This window comes from Diuraphis noxia, unplaced genomic scaffold (assembly GCF_037042655.1).
Source record: "Diuraphis noxia isolate RWA-SAM2 unplaced genomic scaffold, SU_Dnox_SAM2 contig0002, whole genome shotgun sequence".
In the NCBI taxonomy this organism is placed as follows: Eukaryota; Metazoa; Arthropoda; class Insecta; order Hemiptera; family Aphididae; genus Diuraphis; species Diuraphis noxia.
This window is the reverse complement of record NW_028301712.1, coordinates 31,335,144-31,357,699: the sequence shown is the minus strand read 5'-3', so window position 1 is coordinate 31,357,699 and position 22,556 is coordinate 31,335,144. Positions and strand designations below refer to the sequence as shown.

Here is a 22,556-nt window from a genome sequence, read left to right as displayed (position 1 = left end):
CGCTTAATGCGCCATGTGTTGGGGCCATTACATGGTAAGACCGTTCGGAACTATCTGGACGATATGGTCGTAGATGCCGACGATTGGTCGGACATGTTGCATAAATTGCGTATGGTGTTCGATCGTTTGAGGGACGCGTGCCTGACGCTTAAACCGTCGAAGTGCGTTTTCGGCGCGAGGAAGATCGAATTTTTGGGATTTGTAATTGGCAGTGGTCGAATACAACCAGGTGAGTTGAAGACGCGAGCAATTTCGGATTTCCCTACTCCGGTGGATGTGTCGTCGCTGAAACGTTTCTTGGGACTTACCGGGTTCTTCCGAAGATTCGTGGAAGGTTATGCTATCATAGCGGAACCGCTTACACGGCTGACAAAGAAGAACGTGGACTTTTCGTGGCGAGAAGAACAGGTTAACGCGTTCCAAAGGTTAAGGGACGTATTGACACGGCCGCCGATACTCGGAATGTTCGACCAGACGGCCGGTGTCACTGAATTGCATACCGACGCGAGTTCGGTTGGGCTCGGTGCCATGTTGCTGCAGTCCAGGGGAACTGGCGAACCCTTGCAACTGATATATTGTGTAAGTAAAAGGACAAGTGAGGCGGAGTCAAAATACCATTCTAGCAAACTGGAGTTGATGTGTGTAGTTTGGGCAGCTAACAAGTTACGACAGTTCTTGTTAGGAATGCATTTTGTAGTTTATACGGACTGTCAGGCCTTGGTCTATCTAAACTCGTTCAAGGGCACAAATGCTCAAGTGGCACGTTGGCACGACATACTCCAAGAATTTGACTTTTCGGTCAAATATCGGTCTGGAACCCGGATGAGTCACGTCGACGCTCTGTCCAGGGCACCGGTTGACCCGGCTGTGGGGGAAGTGATTCCGGTTGACTCTGAGTTGAAGGACAGGTGGGACGTGTGTGTTGTGCTCACTACAGAAGATAAAGTCCGGATGTGCCAAACTGCTGATGAAGAACTATCTGAGCTGATTCGAGGCCTAAGGAATGATTTGGATGATTCTGGTCCCAGAGACAAGAACTTTGTGCTAGTAGGTGGGTTGTTGTACCGGAAGTTAAGAGACAAGCTACTATTTGTGATGCCGAGGTCGATGCGGAAGAGTTTAGTGGTCGCCGCGCACGACCTGAAAGGACATCCAGCCGTGGATCGTACTGTCGCAAACATTCTGCAAGATTTTTGGTTCGTGCGGATGCGGAGGTATGTGAAGTTCCATGTCAGAATGTGTATGGAGTGTCTGTTAGTGAAGAGACCTAGGGGAAAACAGCCAGGTTTGTTGCATCCGATTGCTGTAGGCAAGAGGCCTTTTGACACGGTGCATCTGGACCATGTGGGCCCGTTTATCACTACTTCGAGCGAATACAAGTTTGTAATGACTTTGGTAGATAATTTAACTAAATATGTGATATTCTATGCTGTAGCTGGTACGAGTTCGGAAGAGACTCTTAGCTGTGTTAAGAAATTTGTCAGTGCATACGGATTGCCTAGAAGGTTGATTAGTGACAGAGGGACTTGCTTTACCTCGCACCGATTCGAGGAGTTCTGTAGCAGCCAAGGGATTCAACATATACTGACGTCAACCCGACATCCACAGGCGAACGGACAAGTTGAACGTAAGCATAGTGTCCTGATAGCAGCCCTGATGACGTGCACAGAAGAGGGAAAGGAATGGGACGGGGTTCTTCCTGAAGTACAGAATGCAATCAACAGCAGCGAAAGTAAGGTTAGCAACCGAACACCTTTCGAGTTGCTTCATGGGTACCGTCCCAGGTTCCATCAAGGAGCACTGAGAGAACTATCCCGGACCGCCGATGACTGGGAGCCACCCGAAGAACTACGGGAGACTGTTCGTGAACAATTGATGAAAGGAAAGGAAAAGGACAAGGCTAGGTATGATCGTCATAGGCATGACAATATTCACTATAAAGCAGGTGAGATAGTAGTCATGAAAAGAGTACCAACAGCTACTGGTGAGTCAACCAAGCTACAAGATCGGTACAGAGGGCCGTTGGTTGTAGTAGAAGTATTACCAGGGGATGTGTACCGTGTGGCCGAACTTGATCAAAGTAAAAATAGTAGATTCGCTACGACTGCACACGTGTCACAACTGAAATCTTGGCGAATCTACAAGGAAGACGGTTTGTTCGAAGAGGAGGGTATAGATGGCCGAACGGAAGCAGTTGGAGGTACAGGCATAGCAGGGACTGAAGAAGCGACACGGAGAAGGGCGCAGAGAACTAAGAAGCCACCAGCCTGGCACGATGACTATGTGTGTTAACTTGTTCCTATACATGACACTTGTCGGTCGCATTATTATTATTATTATTATTATTATTATTATTATTATAAATGTGCTCATGTATTTTTTTTAAAAAAATTGTATTGTTTGGTTTAAAAAAAAAAAAAAAAAAGAATGTAAGTTCCTTATTGTACTAATTGTAAGGGTCTCAATGGTTACTATATAAGTTGTATTAAGAGTATTACTATGTTCCTGTTGAGGACAACAGAAGACCAGGACGGCCGAGTGATAACATCCAAGCCGCTAGGGTGCACGATGAGTATTGTGTATTAGTGTATTGTAGTTAGTTGTTGGTTGTCGACCGTATGCGCCGGAGCGGCCGTCAGAGTGTGATAACTAATAAGATTGATGTTAATAAAGTTGTTCTGTTAATTAATTCGTGTTAGTCTGTGCGCCTATAGTTAACAGATATGATGAAAAGTTAAGTTTTGGTATCGGAATTTTTAAATACCTACCAATTATCATCACGTATTTGTAGTTATAACTTATAACCATAAATTCCATATCAAATATTACACACAATAATTATTGTTAAATTTACAAGTAATTTGTTTATTTAATATTTTATCATTCGACTTAATTTAAATATTATAAATATTTTATGCATAATAATAATAATACTTATGTACCTGACCAGGCTGTCGAGCTCAAGCGAATAAGCTTCCGTTTTTTTTTCACTTTCATAGCATTTAATATTGATAAAACGGATTAAAATATTACCTAAAGCTGTTTTGAACATTTTTCTAATTATTTTCCGAGCAAAAAGTTTGTATTAAAAGGCATAAACATTAAAAGGTGAATAAAAAACTGCTAAACGTCAAAATAAGAAATGTAAGATGTTAAAAATTTGACTAATTGAATTGATAAAAATAATTAAATTTAAAAAAAAAAATTACTAAGATAATAATCTCACAAGTTATACCTTCAGTCAATATTGTAATACAACAACAACAACCAATATAAAGTTAAATAATTTTAAAAACACGATAACGCTATTGTTAAACACATTTTATTTTTTTATATTTATATCTTTATAAAATAATGGCTCAAATTGTATTTTTCAATAGAATATAATAATGTTATATACTTTTATTATTATTATATTCTGTTGGAATTGGTGAATTTCATACTATGTTTACAATTTATTTTAGATTCTGAACGAAGTGATGAATGTATTGATTTTACAATGATGTGTGTTTTTTTTTTTTTGTGTGTCTGTGTACGGCATAACTAGTCGAAATAATGCTTCGATTTCAAACATTGGGGGTGGTTTCCGATGTAAAATTGAAGATCCTTGGTGCATTATACAGGTGAAAAGCAAACATTTTCCAACAGTTTTCAAAAAAATCGAGAAAAACAGTAAAAAAAATGAAAGAAAAACGGGAATTTTTACGCAAAACCAGTTTTCGACCAAATCGATTTTTTTATATGGTTTTAATTCAAAAACTAATCACTGTAAATACTTGAAATTTTCACCAAATGTTTGATTTTTTAGAGATATTTATAGACCACTAAAATTTTCAATTTTTTTTTGAAGTTCCTGTAAAAAAATGTTGGATGACCGAAAAAACTTGAAAGTTTAATACAAGGTTCCTTATGAGTTGTTCTTATTGTAGCTAAAAAAAATTAAAAATCGTAAGTCACAATTTTTTTATAAGCGTTTATAGTTCAAATTTTTACGAAATCTGTCGAAAACGCGAAAATTTGCAAGTAATTTTGAAGTTGAAAAATCATAAAATTGTTTGTGTTTATAACCAAGAATTAAAAATACAACACTAAGTTTTCCATAAGTTTTCCTTCAAGTAGTTAAAGAGAAAACTCGAAGCTTCATATTAGGAAAAATTTTAAGTGCGTTTGAATTTTCGAAATAGCGTAACGATAACGATTTATCCTCAAATGATTTTAAATATTTGTTATTATTCAAAAAGTATAAGTCGTAGATACTTGAACATTTTAGCGGTTATTTATATTGGCATTTTATTTACATGATTTAATTTTCAAAATATTTTGACTTTTTTTGAGATATTTATAGACAACTGAAATTTTCAATTTTTCAGAAAATTTTTTTTAGAAGTGTCGATAAAATTTTTTTGGCCCTATCAAACTACTTGAAACTTTAATACAGAGTTTCTCATAAGTTATTCTTATGGTAATTAAAAAAATATAAGAATACATAAGCACAATTTATTTATTAGCATTTGAAATTCAAATTTTGACTAAATACGTAAAAATTACGGCAATTTTCAAATTATCTTAGATAGAAATTCATAAAAGTTTTTCTTATTATTTCTAAGATTTGAAAATTAAATACAAGGCTCCTAACACATTGTAACAATAGCAGTTGAAAAATATTAAAAATACATAGGCACGATTTTTTTTTTATAAGCATTTAAAGTTCAAATTTTGACTAAATACATAAAAATTACGGCAATGTTCAAATTATCTTAGATAGAAATTCATAAAAAATTTTCTTTTTATATCTAAGATTTTAAACTTTAATACAAGGCTCCTAATATATTTTTACAATAGCAGTTGAAAAATAAAAGAAATATATAGCCACAATTTTTTTTTACATGCATTCAAATTTTAATTTTGACAACATACGTAAAAATCACGAAAATTCGTAAATTATTTTATCCTAGAAATTCATAAAAAATTTAAAATTTAAAGCCTCGTAAAATTTTTTTAATTGACTTACACTCGACTTATTTTATAATTATTATGAGAAAAACTTATGGACAACCTTGCAGTAAATTTGTAGCTTTTTATACAATATAGTTTATAAATTGTTAACTACAAAACCATTTGCAAATATTTGTGATTTTGATAAATTATATCAATATTTGAATTACAAACGCTAATAAAAAAAATATGCCTCTGTATTCTTATAATTTTTTAATCACTGTAATACGTACTAACTTATGAGGAACTTTGTATTAAATTTTCAAATATTTTGACTCAACCAAAAAAAATTTTTATCGATATTTATTCCGAGTTCTCTATAGCTATTTGATGGAAAACTTAGTGTGGCAGTACCTCAGATATAAACACAAACAATTTTATGATTTTCAACTAAAAAATTACTTTCAAATTTTCGTGATTATGGCATATCTGATATTTCTTAAATATTTAGACTTTAAAAGTACTTTAGTCACAATTTTTTAATTTTTTTCAAGTGAATAAATATCGCTATAGTATAGAAATTTGGTAAAAATGTCATAAATCATACATTCATCACTAAGTTCAATATCTAAAAGCAATAAGATTAATGTAACTTTAATTAAATCCCCATTGGTAATTTTGTTTTTATGCAGTAGACGTTAATTTAATATTACAAAGAGCTCATTCGGTAGTAGGTTAATTCAAGATTAAGAACCAAAGAACTCAAATTATTAACACCGAAAAAAATATACACTAGAGATCTAAACGATGAAAGTAGACTTGATGTTTATGAACATGATTTTAGTAGTCCTGCGTATTCTGTAGTATCACCAGCAACTAAATTATACGTGTCTCAACTTGTACAGCTTCCGAGTCCCCATAAAAATGCTAAAACTGAAAATAGGATTATTCCGTACGATCAATTGTTAGAAAAATATGAAAAACAAGAAAAACTATTATCTAGGAAGAGAGCCACAATTAAATAACAAACATAAAAATGACAAACTGAACCATAAATTATTTATTTAAAAAAAAAATTTGTATCGAAAAACTCAAAATCTTTAGTTACAATGCAATTGCTCCATAAAAAACGAAGACCTTGGTTACAAAATGAAAAAAATTTAGATATTTCTATATTCTATAAATCTCCAGCTGCTTACAAGTTTATGAGAAGAAATAATATTATTTTACCAGGTATTCTTTAGAATACAACAAATCATTACACATGATAGAAGGGTGTTGGATCGTTGCATTAATATAAATGCAGCAATTAAATGTTAATCAGTATAACTACATTATATAGGTATGAAGACGTGTTTATTGTAGAAACAACATACGTAAACTAAAATACTATAAGTCGTGCGAGACATATACGTCGCGTATGGTAGGACAATCCCCCACCATATATATATAAACATTATTTAATACGTAACAAAGGGTATAAGGATCTAGGATATTTGGGTCGGTCTAGTCGGTCCGCTAAACTGGCCTTTGTCATAATTATACGTGGTTTATATAATAAATGGAAATTGCCAAAAAATATTGTACCACTAGAATGTGCTAAAAATTTTGAGTACATTATGAAATTGCTATTTGTTGTCAATATATACAAAACATGTAAATGGTCTTCAAAAATATCTGAACACAATAAACTAACTACCTTCTCACAGAAACCAAATCAAAAATTAAGAATCTTACAACACTTATAAAATTTACACGATACATTCCATATAATCAATGCACTTACATCCTAGAATATATAAACGGCAATCTTCTGAACGTAATATTATTTTATAAACAACATGTACATAAAATAATAAATACATAAATATGTAATGATGACAAATTATACTATATTTTATTTATTATATCTATATGATATTAAAAACTGTGAAGCTAGTTATATAGCTATATCTATTATAATATTTAACTGTTGTTTTTATTATTTTTGACAGGTGTTTATTATTTAAAAAACAATAATCACTATACAAAAAGCACATATGATAACTTGAAAAATATTGCTTGTACGCAGAAATTAAAATATAACCCAAGTACAAAAGTAAAAAGCATTAACGGTTCATATAACATGTGTTAATTATTTAAATGTAAAAAAAAATTATTAATAGATTTTGAAACTAATCATAAGTATTGAAAAAATGAAAATTTAACTAGGAACACGATTACCTATGATAAAATCAATAAAACAATATTACGATAAAATATCAATTTAGAAAACCGGTTTAGGTATTGTGCTGTAGGTCGCGGGACAACAACAGACAGCCGCTCACGACGGAACACGACGGTCGACGACAATTAGAAATAATATTATTTCACTTGTAAATTAGTATTTATTATAAATGAAATTAATTTTACAAAATCAAATCGATTAATTATTCCTGCAATTTTTTTATTTATACTGTCATCTATAAACTTTGTAAAATTAATGTCGTATACATTTTTACCAACACACATGTGATTTTTCAAAAAATATTATTTTATTTCTATTTATATCATATAATTATTTTAACATTTTTTCACTTACACCTATATGACATTATGGCCATATTTATAGCCATAATATCTTGAGTGGGTCAAAAAGAGAAAACAAATTCGCTGACATTAATCACAACATGCATTCATCATCACGATAATTATTATAATATTTTAATCACCAAAAACTCCTATTATTTGAATGTTATAAAATCAATGGTTAATGGTTATACAGAATGTCCCGCGAGGATTTACCCATATTACGATATCTCACGAAATAATGGAGATATCAAAATTCTGGTTTTATAATAAGATTCACAGGGTTAAGAACTACAATTATTTTATTTTTAAATTAATTTAAATGTTTTTGTAAATAATTTAAAAAATATAATTTTTTATTTAATTATTTCCAAAAAAATTAAAGATAACCATTTTGTAGAATTTATTTTTCTGAAAATATTGACGTTTCAAAATTTTATCTCCACTAATTTCCTGATTTTTGATATTTTTTCTAGTTTAGAAGAAATAAAATATGATTATAAATTTATTACTATTAGGAACACGGAAAGTATTCAGCCGACCATATGGGATTGCGCGTGGCTCGGCGGGTCACATGTTTGATAATATTATGGTGTTAAATAATTTGCAATTTTTCTCGAAACTAAAAAAAAATATTAAAAATCAGGAAATTACTGAAAATGAAATTTTGAAACGAAAATATTTTCAGAAAAATAAACTCTACAAAATGACTATCTTTAATTTTTTTTGGAAATAGTTAAATATATTTTACTTTTTTACCAAAACATTAAATAAATTAAAATATGAAACAATTGTATTTCTTATCCCTGTGAGTTTTATTACAAAACCAGAATTTCGATATCATCACTATTATTTCGGGAGATATCGCAATGGGTAAATCTTCACGAGACACTCTGTATTCAACGTCGAATTGATTTTCTTCAATGTCATCTCAGTGTAACAAACCGTAACTTTCGTGTCATTTTTTTTTTAACTATCAACGGTTCCTAAATTCCTTGTAATATACAAAACAACCAGTAAATGATAAAACAGTACTTTAGGATCGTATCGTAATGTATGAAATATGATTTTTAGAAAATATTAATAATTATTATTTGCTATCCATACTATTGATTTTATAATATACAAATAAATTGGACCACAGAAGTTTTTGGTGATTAAAATTTGTCATATTCTTTATTAGACCTATCGGATGATAGCATAATTTTAATCAACAAAACTCTTATGGTCCAACTTATTTGTATATTATAAAATCAGTTGTTATACGTAACTGTTCAACGTCTAATTGATTTTGTTCAATGCCTGATTAGTGTAACAAACCCAATAATCTGTCATTCGTGTTATATTTTCTTAACAATCAACGGTTCCTACATTGTTATACAATATACAGAAAAGCCAGTAACTGATAAAACGATACAATATGTACGAAATTTGATTTTTTCAAATATATTCTTTTCTAACGTTTTCCTGAGAAAATTGTTAATTGTTATGTTAAAAATAATATTTTCGAAAAAATCATACTTCATACATATTGTATCGTTTTATCAGTTACTGGTTTTCTGTATATTGTATAACAATGTAGGAACCGTTGAATGTTAAGAAAATATAACACGAATGACAGATTATTGGGTTTGTTACACTAAGCAAGCATTGAAGAAAACCAATTCGACGTTGAACAGTATAACATATAACCACTGATTGTATAATATACAAATGAGTTGGACCATAAGAGTTTTGTTGATTAAAATTATGCTATCATCCGATAGGTCTAATAAAGAATATGACAAATTTTAATCACCAAAAACTTCTGTGGTCCAATTTATTTGTATATTATAAAATCAATAGTATGGATAACAAATAATAAAATGAAATATGATTATTATGGTCGATGTCGGCGCATTTATTTTTATCTGAAGGTCCAAAACGCAACATGGAACATTATATCTTTACAATAAAGATTGATGAATCATTTTTGTAAGCATAAAATGTTAAATGTTTCACTTTGGACCTTCAGATAAAAATAAATGCGTTGACGACCTTTTAAAACCTTAACTAAAAATATACGATTATTAATTTAAAATTTGTATTTAAAATATGATTATAGACGAATATATTTAAAAAACACAACCAAACAAGCGTTTCCAAAGTGAGCGGCGTTTGGGCTTAGCTTCGGGGATAACTATATCTGACACAGAACCCACAAGATCACAGCTGGAGTTTTTCACGTCTGTTCCAACCGGGCCACTGATTTCTTCGATCGGCAAAGACGCTTGCTGCTGTAATTCATCTGCACACCGGGGTGAATCCATCAATATCTGTTCGTGTGTGTTTGAAGTCAAACCGATATCGACTTTATCACCCACGGAATCCGTTTCCACATCGGGAGTCAACATTGAAACAAAACACTCGTACGGTGGAACTTTAAGGTCACAGTGGAACTGTTTCACGTCTGTTCCAACCGGGCCACTGATTTCTTCGATCGGCAAAGACGCTTGCTGCTGTAATTCATCTGCACACCGGGGTGAATCCATCAATATCTGTTCGTGTGTGTTTGAAGTCAAACCGATATCGACTTTATCACCCACGGAATCCGTTTCCACATCGGGAGTCAACTGTGAAACAAAACACTCGTACGGTGGAACTTTAAGGTCACAGTGGAACTGTTGCACGTCTGTTTCGAACGGGCCACTAATTTCTTCTACTTGGGAAGTCATTTGTGGGCCTATAGGTTCAAAGTCGGACTGTTGAACGTCAGTTTCAATCGGGTCGTTGAACTCCTCTACTTTCAATGTCGTTTGCTGCAGAAAATCCTCAGGAAATTGGGGTGAATCCGTTAATACCGGTTCCTCCATGACTGGTAGCGAACTAAAATCTAATTTATCACCCGCGGAATTCGTCGGCTCGACGAGTATGCCAGAACTAGAACGCCGGACCTTGACATCACCACAACAAAACAATTTTCGGAAGAAATGCTTGGTCCTTTTCCAAGCAGATCGGCACTTTGGCTTGGCCACAGTGGTTATTGAATTTGCATCATCGGATCCCTGAATTATGGGTTCCTGCGGAAAAATAGCGTGTGTTTATAAATACAAATATAATATAACTTTATAATATAATATAATATAACAAATACCTCATTTATACTGGAATTTGGCATCAAAACACAACTTGAGGACTGTTGTACCTCGATACCATGCATTTCTACAGCCGGTCCACTTAACTCCTCGATCGGAAAAGCCGTATTTGGCATCAACTCGTCCGCGGATCGGCATGAGTCAATTACGTCCGGTTCCTGTATCACGATTTCTCCGGTCACGTCATTTTTCAGATCTGCAGGAGAACTGTCCATTACGATCGCCTCGGTGGATGCTGTAATACTCTGTTCAACAATGCTCGACATGATATTATAATTAATAGTAATAATTAACTGGTGAGTAAATTATTATAATATTATAGACAAAATAAAACTTTTATTTTTTTGTGCACACGCTAAGACAGCCAAAGATATAATGAATAATTAAATAAGATCAAAGTATAAATTAAACAGTTTATTATTCTCAATGGCAACTATATCTTAGCAACTTTTATTTATTTATTTAAAGCAATATTTTGATATTTAATAAAATAAACAAAAAAATGAAAATAATCCAAAGCTATTTTATATTGAACAATACATTTTTTAAGACATTCAATACAATATATGTGGTGTGTATATTTTGGTACCATTATAATATTTTATGTGTCTTATTATCCAGCCATAAAATGTACAAGCTTCATTACTGATGTATTTAGAAGTTAAACTATATTATAAAAACCACTATGTGTATAATAAAATATATTATTTATTGATTATCTATTAGTGGAATATTATATGCAGTTATGCATATCATTGCATATTATGCACGTTAAAAGCTATTTCCTACCCTGGTGGCTAGCATCCAAATTTTCAATTTTTTTGATTTTTTCACTATTAATTTTACTATGATTTATACCAATCAATACATCCATATGTTTAGAATTTGAACCTCGATATTTTCCCCTAAACATTAAATTTTTCACTACCTGTGGGTGAAGAACATTGACAAGAAACTGTAAAACGTCTTGAATATCTCGCTGTATGTCAGTAAAATCATATCTGGTTTCACTACCAGGATTAGATAAATTAAATCCAAAAAGGTTATAAGAAATCAATAATATTTTTTAATAATTTAAATGTACTTCAAAATAAACCTTATAGTTTACCTAATTTACCTAAGTTTTACTAAAGTTATATGTGCAAACAATACAAATTATACCAACTACGAAGTATAATCAGCTATAAATACTTAATAAAATGTAACAAACATTGTCTTGTATGATATTTATTTTGAGTGTTCAGCATATACGTTAAATTAAACGCCAACATCTATTTTTTTTCACTTCAACGGTTTTAGGTAAGTACCTAATATTAATTTTTAATTAATTTTTAAATTATGTCAATTTATTGGTTCGTGCATGTACATTAAAATATAATTTTAATTCGATTAAAATCAGTATAGGTTACACGCAATAAAATTCTAAAACACTATAATTATTACAATTTATTATACTTTTTATTCTTTTATTATAAATAATATGCGATTGTCCGGTACCATGTTCGGCATGTACTGTTCCCAGCACCGACGCCGGGTGACCTATGTAGCCGGCGCAGACCCACTCTGACGTTTGCAATTATAGACGTATATTTCTATCTTACCGTTACCATACATGGCCAAACTCCATCGTATATTCCTGTATCAAAAGAAACCGCAATTTCATAATTATTTACTCCCAACATGGATTCCACCCCGGCAAGTCAACCATCGTCCACCACTAGCAGCATTTCTTTCACCACCTATATACTTAACAGTTTTGTGGCTAATAGTCAAGTTAACACTATATTTTGCTGAATTCAAGAAATCGTTTGACTCAGTAGAACATGGGCTTCTCATTGCCATACTTGACTCCCTCGGTATGTGGGAAATGTATACATACATTTTCATTTTCATTGGTTTAACCACATTCAGATGTGTTATTTTTTCGTTAACTGCTTCAAGTTTAGTCAATACTACTGATAGTCGATTATCAAAAAATAGGTACCACACAATGAATAATACTTTTATGATGTATTTTATTTCGTATAAACAACACAAGAAAATACAACGAAGTTAGAACCTATTTCCTTCTCTAGAAGTAAAAGCTAAATAACTAAAAATGAACAGGACTGTCATTATTAGTTTTAATAAAAATATATCATGATACAACCACATTAGTTTCAATAAATATTTTTGGTTGCAGATAATAAGTAGTTGCATACATTAATATTAGCATCACAGCTTATTATATAGTATATAGATACATTATACAATTAGTTTTACGATAATTTCACTGATTGAAAAAAAATAATGATTACTATCTATACTAATTCATATATTATAGAATGGATAGCTAAAAAAATTACACCAAAAAACTAACGAAATAATAACAGCAACATTCCATGTCTTAAATGGCATGTTGAGTAGGAGCGAGAAGGTACTAAGATACGAGTAAGTAGGTAGTAAATTATATCTAACAAAACTATTTTTCGTATATGCTTAATGAGGAAGTATTAATTTTCATTTATGAGTGAACAGTGAACGATGCATCTATTGGTTTTACAATCAGGTTTTAGATTCTCAACGAAGTGATGAATGTATTGATTTTAAAATGATTTGATTTTGTGTCTGTGTACAGCATAAATAGTCGAAATAATGCTTCAATTTCAAACTTTGGGGGTGGTTTCCGATGGAAAAGTGAATACCCTTGGTGTATTATACAGGTCAAAAGTAAACATTTTCCAACAGTTTTCAAAAAAATCGAGAAAAACAAAAAAAAATGACAGAAAAACGGGAATTCTTACGCAAAACCAGTTTTCGACCAAATCGATTTTGTTTATATGGTTTTAATTCAAAAAATAATCACTGTAAATACTTGAAATTTTCACCAAATGTTTGATTTTTTTAGAAATATTTATAGACCACTAAAATTTTCAATTTTTTTGAGAATTTTTTTTTGAAGTACCGGTAAAAAAATGTTGGATGACCGAAAAAACTTGAAAGTTTAATACAAGGTTCCTTATGAGTTGTTCTTATTGTAGCTAAAAAAAATTAAAAATCGTAAGCCACAATTTTTTTATAAGCGTTTATAGTTCAAATTTTTACGAAATCTGTCGAAAACGCGAAAATTTGCAAGTAATTTTGAAGTTGAAAAATCATAAAATTGTTTGTGTTTATAACCAAGAATTAAAAATACAACACTAAGTTTTCCATAAGTTTTCCTTCAAATATCTATAGAGAATACTCAAAGCGTCATTATAGGAAAAATTTTAAGTGCGTTTGAATTTTAAATTTTTACGAAATAGCGTAACGATAACGATTTATCCTCAGACGATTTTAAATATTTGTTTTTTTTTCAATTAGTATAAGTTGTAGATGCTTCAAAATTTTAGCAGTTATTTAGATTGGCATTTTCTTTACATGATTTAATTTTCAAAATATTTTGACTTTTTTTGAGGTATTTATAGACAACTGAAATTTTCAATTTTACTGAAAACTTTTTTTTTGGCCCAATCAAAATACTTGAAAATTTTAAACAAAGTTTCTCATTAGTTATTCTTATATTTATTAAAAAATTATAGGAATACATAGGCATAATTTTTTTTATTAGCATTTGAAGTTCAAATATTGACAAAAATTCCTTAAAACCATGAATATTTGCAAATTATTTTGTAGTTCAAAATTCATAAAATTGTTTATATTGATATCTAAGGTTAAAAAACTCAACACTAAGTTTTCCATAAGTTTTGCTTTAAATAACTATAGAGAAAATTTGAAGAGTCATTATAGGAAAAATGTTTTCAGCGTTTGAGTTTTAAATTGTTATGAAATCGCGTAACGACAACGATTTATCCTCAAACCAGGTATATGTATATCTATGATAATATAAGGTATTTTGAATTATGATAACTACATGCAATGTTTTTGGAAAAATTGAATAACCATGCCTTATACAAAATTCGTCCTAATTGAAAAATAAAATATTTGTTTCAAAATAGAATATATTACAATATTTAAATATAATATATCCTTGACTGACAAATCAACTCCGTTCAGAATCATTTTACGTATACATTGCTACCTATTATTGCATTCAAATTCAACCTACTCTAGTCAGAGGTCCACCCCACCCCCTAATGTACAGCAGAGCGACATCTACTTACCCACTTTTTTTTTTTTTCATCATATTATTTTAATGTTTGAATTTTAATTAACTTGGTTTAAATTAATCTTTGTTTCCCTCTCTCTCTTTTTCTTTTAATATCTAATGATTATGATTGTTTAAATCACTTTTATTTCACTTAACACTATACAATTTATATTTAGGTTTATTGCTATTAAATTAATTATATTGTGTTATATTAGGTATACATGTTTGTATTAAAACATATTTAATAACAAACTGTACATATACATGTATAAAAAAATCAGTGTTGCAGTAAACTGTCCATACATATGGTAAATATTTAATTGATTAATATTATTAAATAAATTACGAATTATGTAGAATAGCTACATTCAAAGTAATTAATTAATATTTGTAGTATATCGAACAAATACTAACAAATAAAAACTATATTTAATTTTTATAATGATTTATTTGATGACTGATACTACTCTGGGCAGACAATTATTATTTTCAGGCTGCGGAGGTGCGGCGATGAGAAATGTTGTTAAAAAAATTGTTGTTGTAAAAATTGTTGATGTAAAAAGGTTGTTGTAATATTAGTGAGTGGGGGATTGTCCCACCACTAATAATTGTCGTTGTTATTGTTATCAATAAACGATGGAGTAGTTATCAATAGGCTCAGAATAGGCCATACTATAGATTAACTCACGCCTTCCTAGTGAAGAAAGATGACCCACCCATGTGCTCGACATGCAACGATCCCATGACAGTTAAACACATCCTCACCGACTGCAGAAAATACGAATTACAACGTAAAAAATTCAACCTTACTCACCATCTTGCTGAAAACCTCAACATTGATATAACCAACGTTCGCAAATTCCTAAGGGATACAGAACTTCATAAAAAAAATTTAATATATACTATAAATATAATGTACCAACCATATTATTGTAACTCATCTATTGCTTATATAAATACTATGTAATTTTTTTGTAGCCAATGACCCATAGAGAGAGTTAGACAGGCCCAGGAAGGAAGACAGAGAAGATTATGACGATACACACAAGACCAGAACTGCCCGGCCTGAGGCTGGATCGTGAAGATGATGCACGAGTTCTCTAGGCTGACGGGCCGCAGCGCCGGGCCGTGAAGCAAAGCGGCGATGGACGGGCCTCGAGACCGGTCAACGAAGAGCCGGGTCGAGAAAAATGGATGGAAAACTGACGGGCTTGAGCGCAGTTATTGTACACCTAATTATACAGTCAGGCGCATCGAGAGTGCAGAATCGAAATGGTTCTCACGATAATGTCATACGCGGTACGTTTCGTCACGAGTCGCACACGAAATACTGATTGAGGGTCGACTGCGTAATCGCCGATTTATAAGTTCAATGCAATCCATGAGGTACCCGCCGTGTACGCAGTGCATTACACGTACATGTTCATAACAACACTGTGCTGAGGATTATGTTAATTAGTTTTCTATTTTTGTTCTTTGTTTTTTTATTAGTTTTGCATATTGTAGACACCTAATAATTATAAATAATTTTGGTAACACGTAAAAGCCTAGATATTTTTTCATTGAAATTCCAGGTAAATATATTGATTTACCTATCCTTATTTAAATTTGAGATAAAACAAAAATGTAATAAACGGTTATCAACAAAGATATTCAGTAGATTTGTTTAAAATGTTAATATAATATCAAAAATAAATAACAATGCATCATAATAATTGCAAACTATTTTATTGGTAACTTGTTAAATAGTTACCATACATATGTTTAGGCAATAAGCCATCAATAGGTTACTTATATCGTATAAAGTTTTTTGATATTTTTAAAATCATAATCATATCAATTTACTACATTCGATTCAAATATTGAAATTTTTTATAAAACATTTAATACTTACAAAATGATTTTTAGACATGAACATAGCAGTACGAATTGTGAATTGTAAGTGGTTGCAAGTGAGTATCATTTTTTTTATGAAAATTAGTAGGTACATATATAATACACAAAAAGTTATTTTCAGCAAATTTTTAATAAAATTAAGCATTTAACCGCCATAGTATTTAATATTAAAATGCACTTCTATAATATTGTATAAACTGTTTCTGAATTTAATAGACAATTTAATTTCAATATGCAATATAAATTGCGTATACAGTATACACTCTACCGTCGAGTCCGTTTTTGGTTACCAAGTTGATTAATAGCTTCGTCATTGTCTACCTTCAGTTGTTTAATGATAATCCAACTGACGAGAATCGTACATTTTCACTATTACATGCCTTGAAAAGCTCAAGTGCAGCCTATATTATAATAAGAATAATTTATTTTACTTACATGGGGTGATGTAAACAAATTCTAATTTTTAAATAAAGGTAGTAAGTCCCTAAATAATTATAATTTTGATCACATTACGAGTATATCTATGATCTGTATATCATAATATTTTATTTAAAAAATACTTAGATATTTCAAATAAAAATAAATAAATATTATTGTTATTAATTTATAAATGTGATCTATTTATATTTGGGTTTGGTTAATTTTTATATGATTGTACATAATAATAATAATACACGGTTGTCAGTTTGACAAAAAAGAATTTTTATATTTTGCTTAAGACAAAACATTATGTTTTATTTCTCCGAATTATATCATCATGTTAATCATGAAATTGAAAATACCTACTAACTAATAATCTTAATTTTGTTATTTATTATACATCATATTCATATACTAAAATAACTCTTCATTGAATTTTCCAAATATTTAACTTTTAATTATCATAAAGGTAAGACTTAAATGGTAATTTTTTTTTTATATTAAGCCTCGGCGTCAAAGGCCATTGGCGTTGGTTTACAATAGGTTACATAATATATATATACAATTATTTACAGGTTATATACAATTTATAAGCTTGGACTTAATTTAAATGGTAATTGTTTATTCAATATTTTTGTGATATCAGTGCATCTGAATACATATACCTTTATATAAAATATAAGCTATATTTTTAAATTTATAAGAAAGAAAATGGAATGACTTTCATACACCAATTACCATTGATTCGTTTAATTTCACATGAATAAAATCTCATCATTTTTACTCTTATAATTATTACCATATAAAACCACAATTATTATTATAAATTGTACTTCATTTTTCGATTTAACAAATCTCAAAAAATAATTATTTTTGTTATTTTTCATATTAATAAGCTACAATAATCAGTTTATGGAACTAAATTATGTTGATATTTAAAAAAATAAATAACTCATTTCCATAAAATAAATTTTAAAAATGTATGAAAATTATGAAAATTCGATAAAAGGAAAGTAGAACCTCATACATGGATTATGAACGTGGAAAAGCGTTTAACTTAATTATGATATATAGTTTGTTCCAATTTTCAAAACAGAAGTTACTTCAAGTAGTTTTATACTTTTATTTATATGTCATGTTGTGCTTAAATAATATTTAAAACTTCTAATTACTTCCACTTAATACACCAAACTAATTTGATATAACATATAGTCCACTAAAATTGAAAGTTTATACCAAAGCATACTACTGAAGTTGTTGCATTAAAACCATTGTAAAATGAATAACTAAATAAGTTATAATTAAATTGTTTTTGATAATAATTGTACGTTATAAGATCACGTATAAAACGCATTGTTTCTTATGAGCCAACATTTAATTTTTTAGTTTTTACCCAATTTATGGTACAATCATAACGACTTTATGTTTCGATGACATTTTCAATTAATAATAAAATTATAAACATTAACTGAAAGCTTTAAAAATATTAAGTCATTTTACTATGGTACGTACTTGGTACTTGTATAATACAATAATATAAAATCTATAGCGCTGTTAAACTAATATTTATAAAGATAACTCTCAAGAATACAAGTGACTCGTATAAAGTTATGAAAAAGTTAAACGTGTTTTACTTGTGTATGTTCCTTTGTTGCAACCAAGTTTTATTGTTCTTCCGAAAATATATATCTTAAGAAAAAAATAAACCAGTATAAGTGAAGAAAAAAATATCACTCCGCCGTCCGAAATAAGCAACACATGCCACAATAATAATAATAATGCTGTTTCGGTACCCGAATAACTACAACAGTATACACGAACAACAGACACTCGTATTGCATTGTGTATAATACTTTATATATACAGTTCATGGGAATATTAAATTCTATGGTTTGACAATCTGTGACTTCAAAATATGTGCTTACTACAATATTCAAGACACGTCTACAGCAAACTATATTACAATATATGTATATTATACCTTATTGCATGTAAGACGCTGTGAAGTTACCTAACCTAAAATTGTCACATTATTGAGCCAGCACATCCATGATGTATAATAATATAATAATAATATTAAAGTTCATATAATATGTTAAATAGTTATGAGCTTGAAAAATTCAAAATGTCATAAAAAATATCTTTATTTCTCTTGGATATATTATTTTATAAAGAAATAAAATAAAATAATCTACGAGTATTATCCGACAAAGATTAATTTATATAAAAGATAGATCAATATTATTAGATTCAATATGCATAATACGTAGGTATATAATCTATATTAATACATAATTTTAAAGCGAAATAAGTTTGTGTTAACTCACGTTCTTAAAAATTAACTAAATTTTTTTCAAACTGATATTTATTTATGTACCAGGTAAGCATTATTTTATTATACTAGTATTAGTATTTAATGCTCCAATCCCTACTTCTGACACGGTCAAGTACTTAGGTCTTCATCTTGACAAATGCCTAACATGGAATATGCATTTAAATCAAAAAGACTCCAACTAAACTTACGCTCCCGCATACTCAAATCACTCTATTCTAACCAATGTACAAAATTAAAAACAAAAACAATAGTATATAAATCTCTTTTAAAACCTATATGGACTTACGGACTACAACTCTGTGGAGCAGCCAAAAAATCTAATACCAACAAAATTCAAACTTTTCAAAATATTTCACTTCACAAAATTACAAATGCTTCTTATTTCGTTTCAAATCTTACGCTCCATAACGACCTTTATATAAAAACAATTAACGAAAAAGCCAAAACTTTCTACAATAGATTTCACCTCAAACTTGCGAATCACTACAATCCACTCATAAAAGCTCTCTCCGTCCCAACTCTTCCTAGAAATCCATAACGTAGGTTGAAAAGACCATGGTATCGCGACATTCTCTAAATTAATATAACGATACATATCAACAACAGCTAAAGTGTCACTAATGGGTGGCTTCTTTAATCACGTCTTTCTCGCCTGTTTTTTTTTTTTTTTTTTTTTGCTTTATTTTTTGTGTTTCTTTTCTCGTATTCACTTATTGTGCCTAAATTGCACAGATTGCATATTACATAATAAAAATAAAAAAAGTATTAGTATTTAAAATTTTTTTTTTTTAAATGGCACTAATATCTCTACAAACAGAATGAAAAAATAAAAGTATGACTGATTATGACTTATAGCATGGTGTATTAGGTTTAGAATATAGATCACAAAGCTTCAACAAACACAATATTATTGTAAATATAGAGTAGGTACTAGGTATCTATATTTATATTTTACTTGAAATTATTTCATTATATAAATTGTAAATTCTTTATACCAATGTCAGTATGTCACGTCATCATGTCATCATACTAGGTACATAATAATTAATTACTTGTTAATCTTATCCATATTGTTTGATAAAATATGAAAAATGAGGATTTTTTTCTATGTTGCATGAATTAAACTGATATTTTTAATTATAGATAAGATATTCATTTTTTTTAAACCACTGGTTACGCAAACAAATATATTTTTAATTTTTACAAAATTAATAATTTTTTAAATTTCAGTATACCATTATTACACAACTAAATTACTGCAGCTTCGTTATTCCTAATATTGTTAAATAAATTGAATTTCTGGCATTGACACATTTATTAATTCAATTTACATAATAAATAGTATAATATGACTAATATGAGTACTTAAACGATTTTGTTTACATAATCAAATTCGCATTAACTTAAACTTTTCGAGAAATCTATAATGTATGGCTCTAATGGAAATATATCACATTTACTGCCATTATTTTCCTCAGAAAATATTAAAACGACCAAACATATTATTATTTTGAATTTATGAAAAGTTTGACCGTTATGTGGTACCGTAAAAATAACTAACTAAAAAATGAAATAAGATAATTCACAATTCACAAAAAAAAACAAAAATACTTCACACACAATCGTGCTAAGTGAAAATAAAATAAACACTACTAATTCATAGCTATATAAAACACATGGAGCATATTTTTCAAAGAAACTATATAAGCTACCCCTATGATGTAACTTCGGTCTATGAAATTGTAAAAAATATTGTGTGCAAACTCGACCGAAATGACATCGTTATATTATTGTGCGCAGTTTCCTCTTGTGTAAAAAGGATTGAATATGTACTACTTTTATTTCAATTCAATAACATGGCAATTTAAGAATAAATATAGTATATTAGGTATATTACAAAAATCATTTGATGTAAGTGAATAACAAAATAGATTGTTTTTATATTATATTGTATTATATAACTTTTAAAGAGAATGCAAAAATATATAAATTCATGGATAGGTAGGTACTTTTTGTTTTGTATCGAGAGCCACAGAAGGAACCGCGTTAGCATTACTCCTCCTCTGACTCACATCGTCTATTGATTACAATATTGCATCAACAATTATTAGCGGTGAGGCAATCCTCCACTCACTAATATTAAAACAACATTTTGGATAGATAGGTACTAAAATCTTATTTCTTAAGTTTTTCAATAAATGAAATATATTAATAAGTATATTATTTATTATTTAATGCGTTATTGTTATTATCAATTTCCTATACCTAAATGATTTCAAGAATATCTTTAACTATTATTTTTTTGTTAAACTTATGTTTTCATTGGGAATATGAATGAATATAATGCCTTTAAAGTTTAAATGCTTTAGCTATGTTTGTTAAAGCTTTGTTTAGTTGAAAGTTTCATCAAACATAGTCAAAGGCTATATTTAGATTCGTGTTCACTTTGCCTGACATAAATAAATTGCTCAAGTATAGAAAAATATTAAACATACATAATAGTATAGTATATAATATTATAATAGTATTACTAAGACATTTTATTAACAAATGTATAGGAAAACCCATAACATGCTACTCAATATTTTTTATTTACAAGGAAAATCTATGAACCATAAATTTGTTTTTGTTAATAAATAACAATGACAACGAAAACTTTATGAAAAATCGGTCAAAAGTAAAAAATCTTTTACCCTAATCAAAAATATATTTGACATTTTTATTTAAATTAAATAAAACCTAATGATATATTAATAAAACATTCAAAATTTTTTCACAGTTCTACTACTAATGGATCTAGTGTTTAAAAAAAAAAACTTCCATAATATAGTCCAGTTTAATGAAATTTTGATAAAACTTCAAGTATAAACCTTATTTTAAAAATATATTAAGAACATTGAGACAAATTGAAATAATAGAATGTAAAACAAATATTTATTTTTTAAATTTCAAAACTAGTTTCTGCAGGATTTATCAATATTATTAATTTCGGTTTATTGAGTTTATTATACAAGTATTTATGTATTATTATCACACATAATTTGTCAATTTATTATTACTAATGTATTAAAGCGTTATATTTACATTTTAATTATCTGATTATAATATATTTGTCAACACTATTATAGTTTGAAACGTG

At 29.4% G+C, this 22,556-nt stretch overlaps 1 protein-coding gene across 1 annotated transcript; it reads right to left on the bottom strand.

Annotated features, from left to right (window-relative positions):
* Positions 1 to 8,958: 8,958 nt before the first annotated feature.
* LOC149058345 (uncharacterized) lies at positions 8,959 to 10,991 on the bottom strand. Its single transcript, XM_089221342.1, has 2 exons — positions 10,637 to 10,991; positions 8,959 to 10,562 (listed from the first exon to the last, which is right to left on the bottom strand). Exons 1-2 carry the CDS (start codon positions 10,901 to 10,903, stop codon positions 9,618 to 9,620), a joined length of 1,212 nt encoding a protein of 403 aa, XP_089077468.1. The 5' UTR covers positions 10,904 to 10,991; the 3' UTR covers positions 8,959 to 9,617.
* Positions 10,992 to 22,556: the final 11,565 nt, after the last annotated feature.

Coding starts and splice junctions, on each gene's coding strand:
- LOC149058345 (XM_089221342.1), bottom strand. CDS start 10,903: ATGTCGAGCATTGTTGAACAGAGTATTACAGCATCCACCGAGGCGATC. Junction 10,563..10,636: donor CAAATTCCAGTATAAATGAG/GTATTTGTTATA, acceptor ATTTTTCCGCAG/GAACCCATAATTCAGGGATC.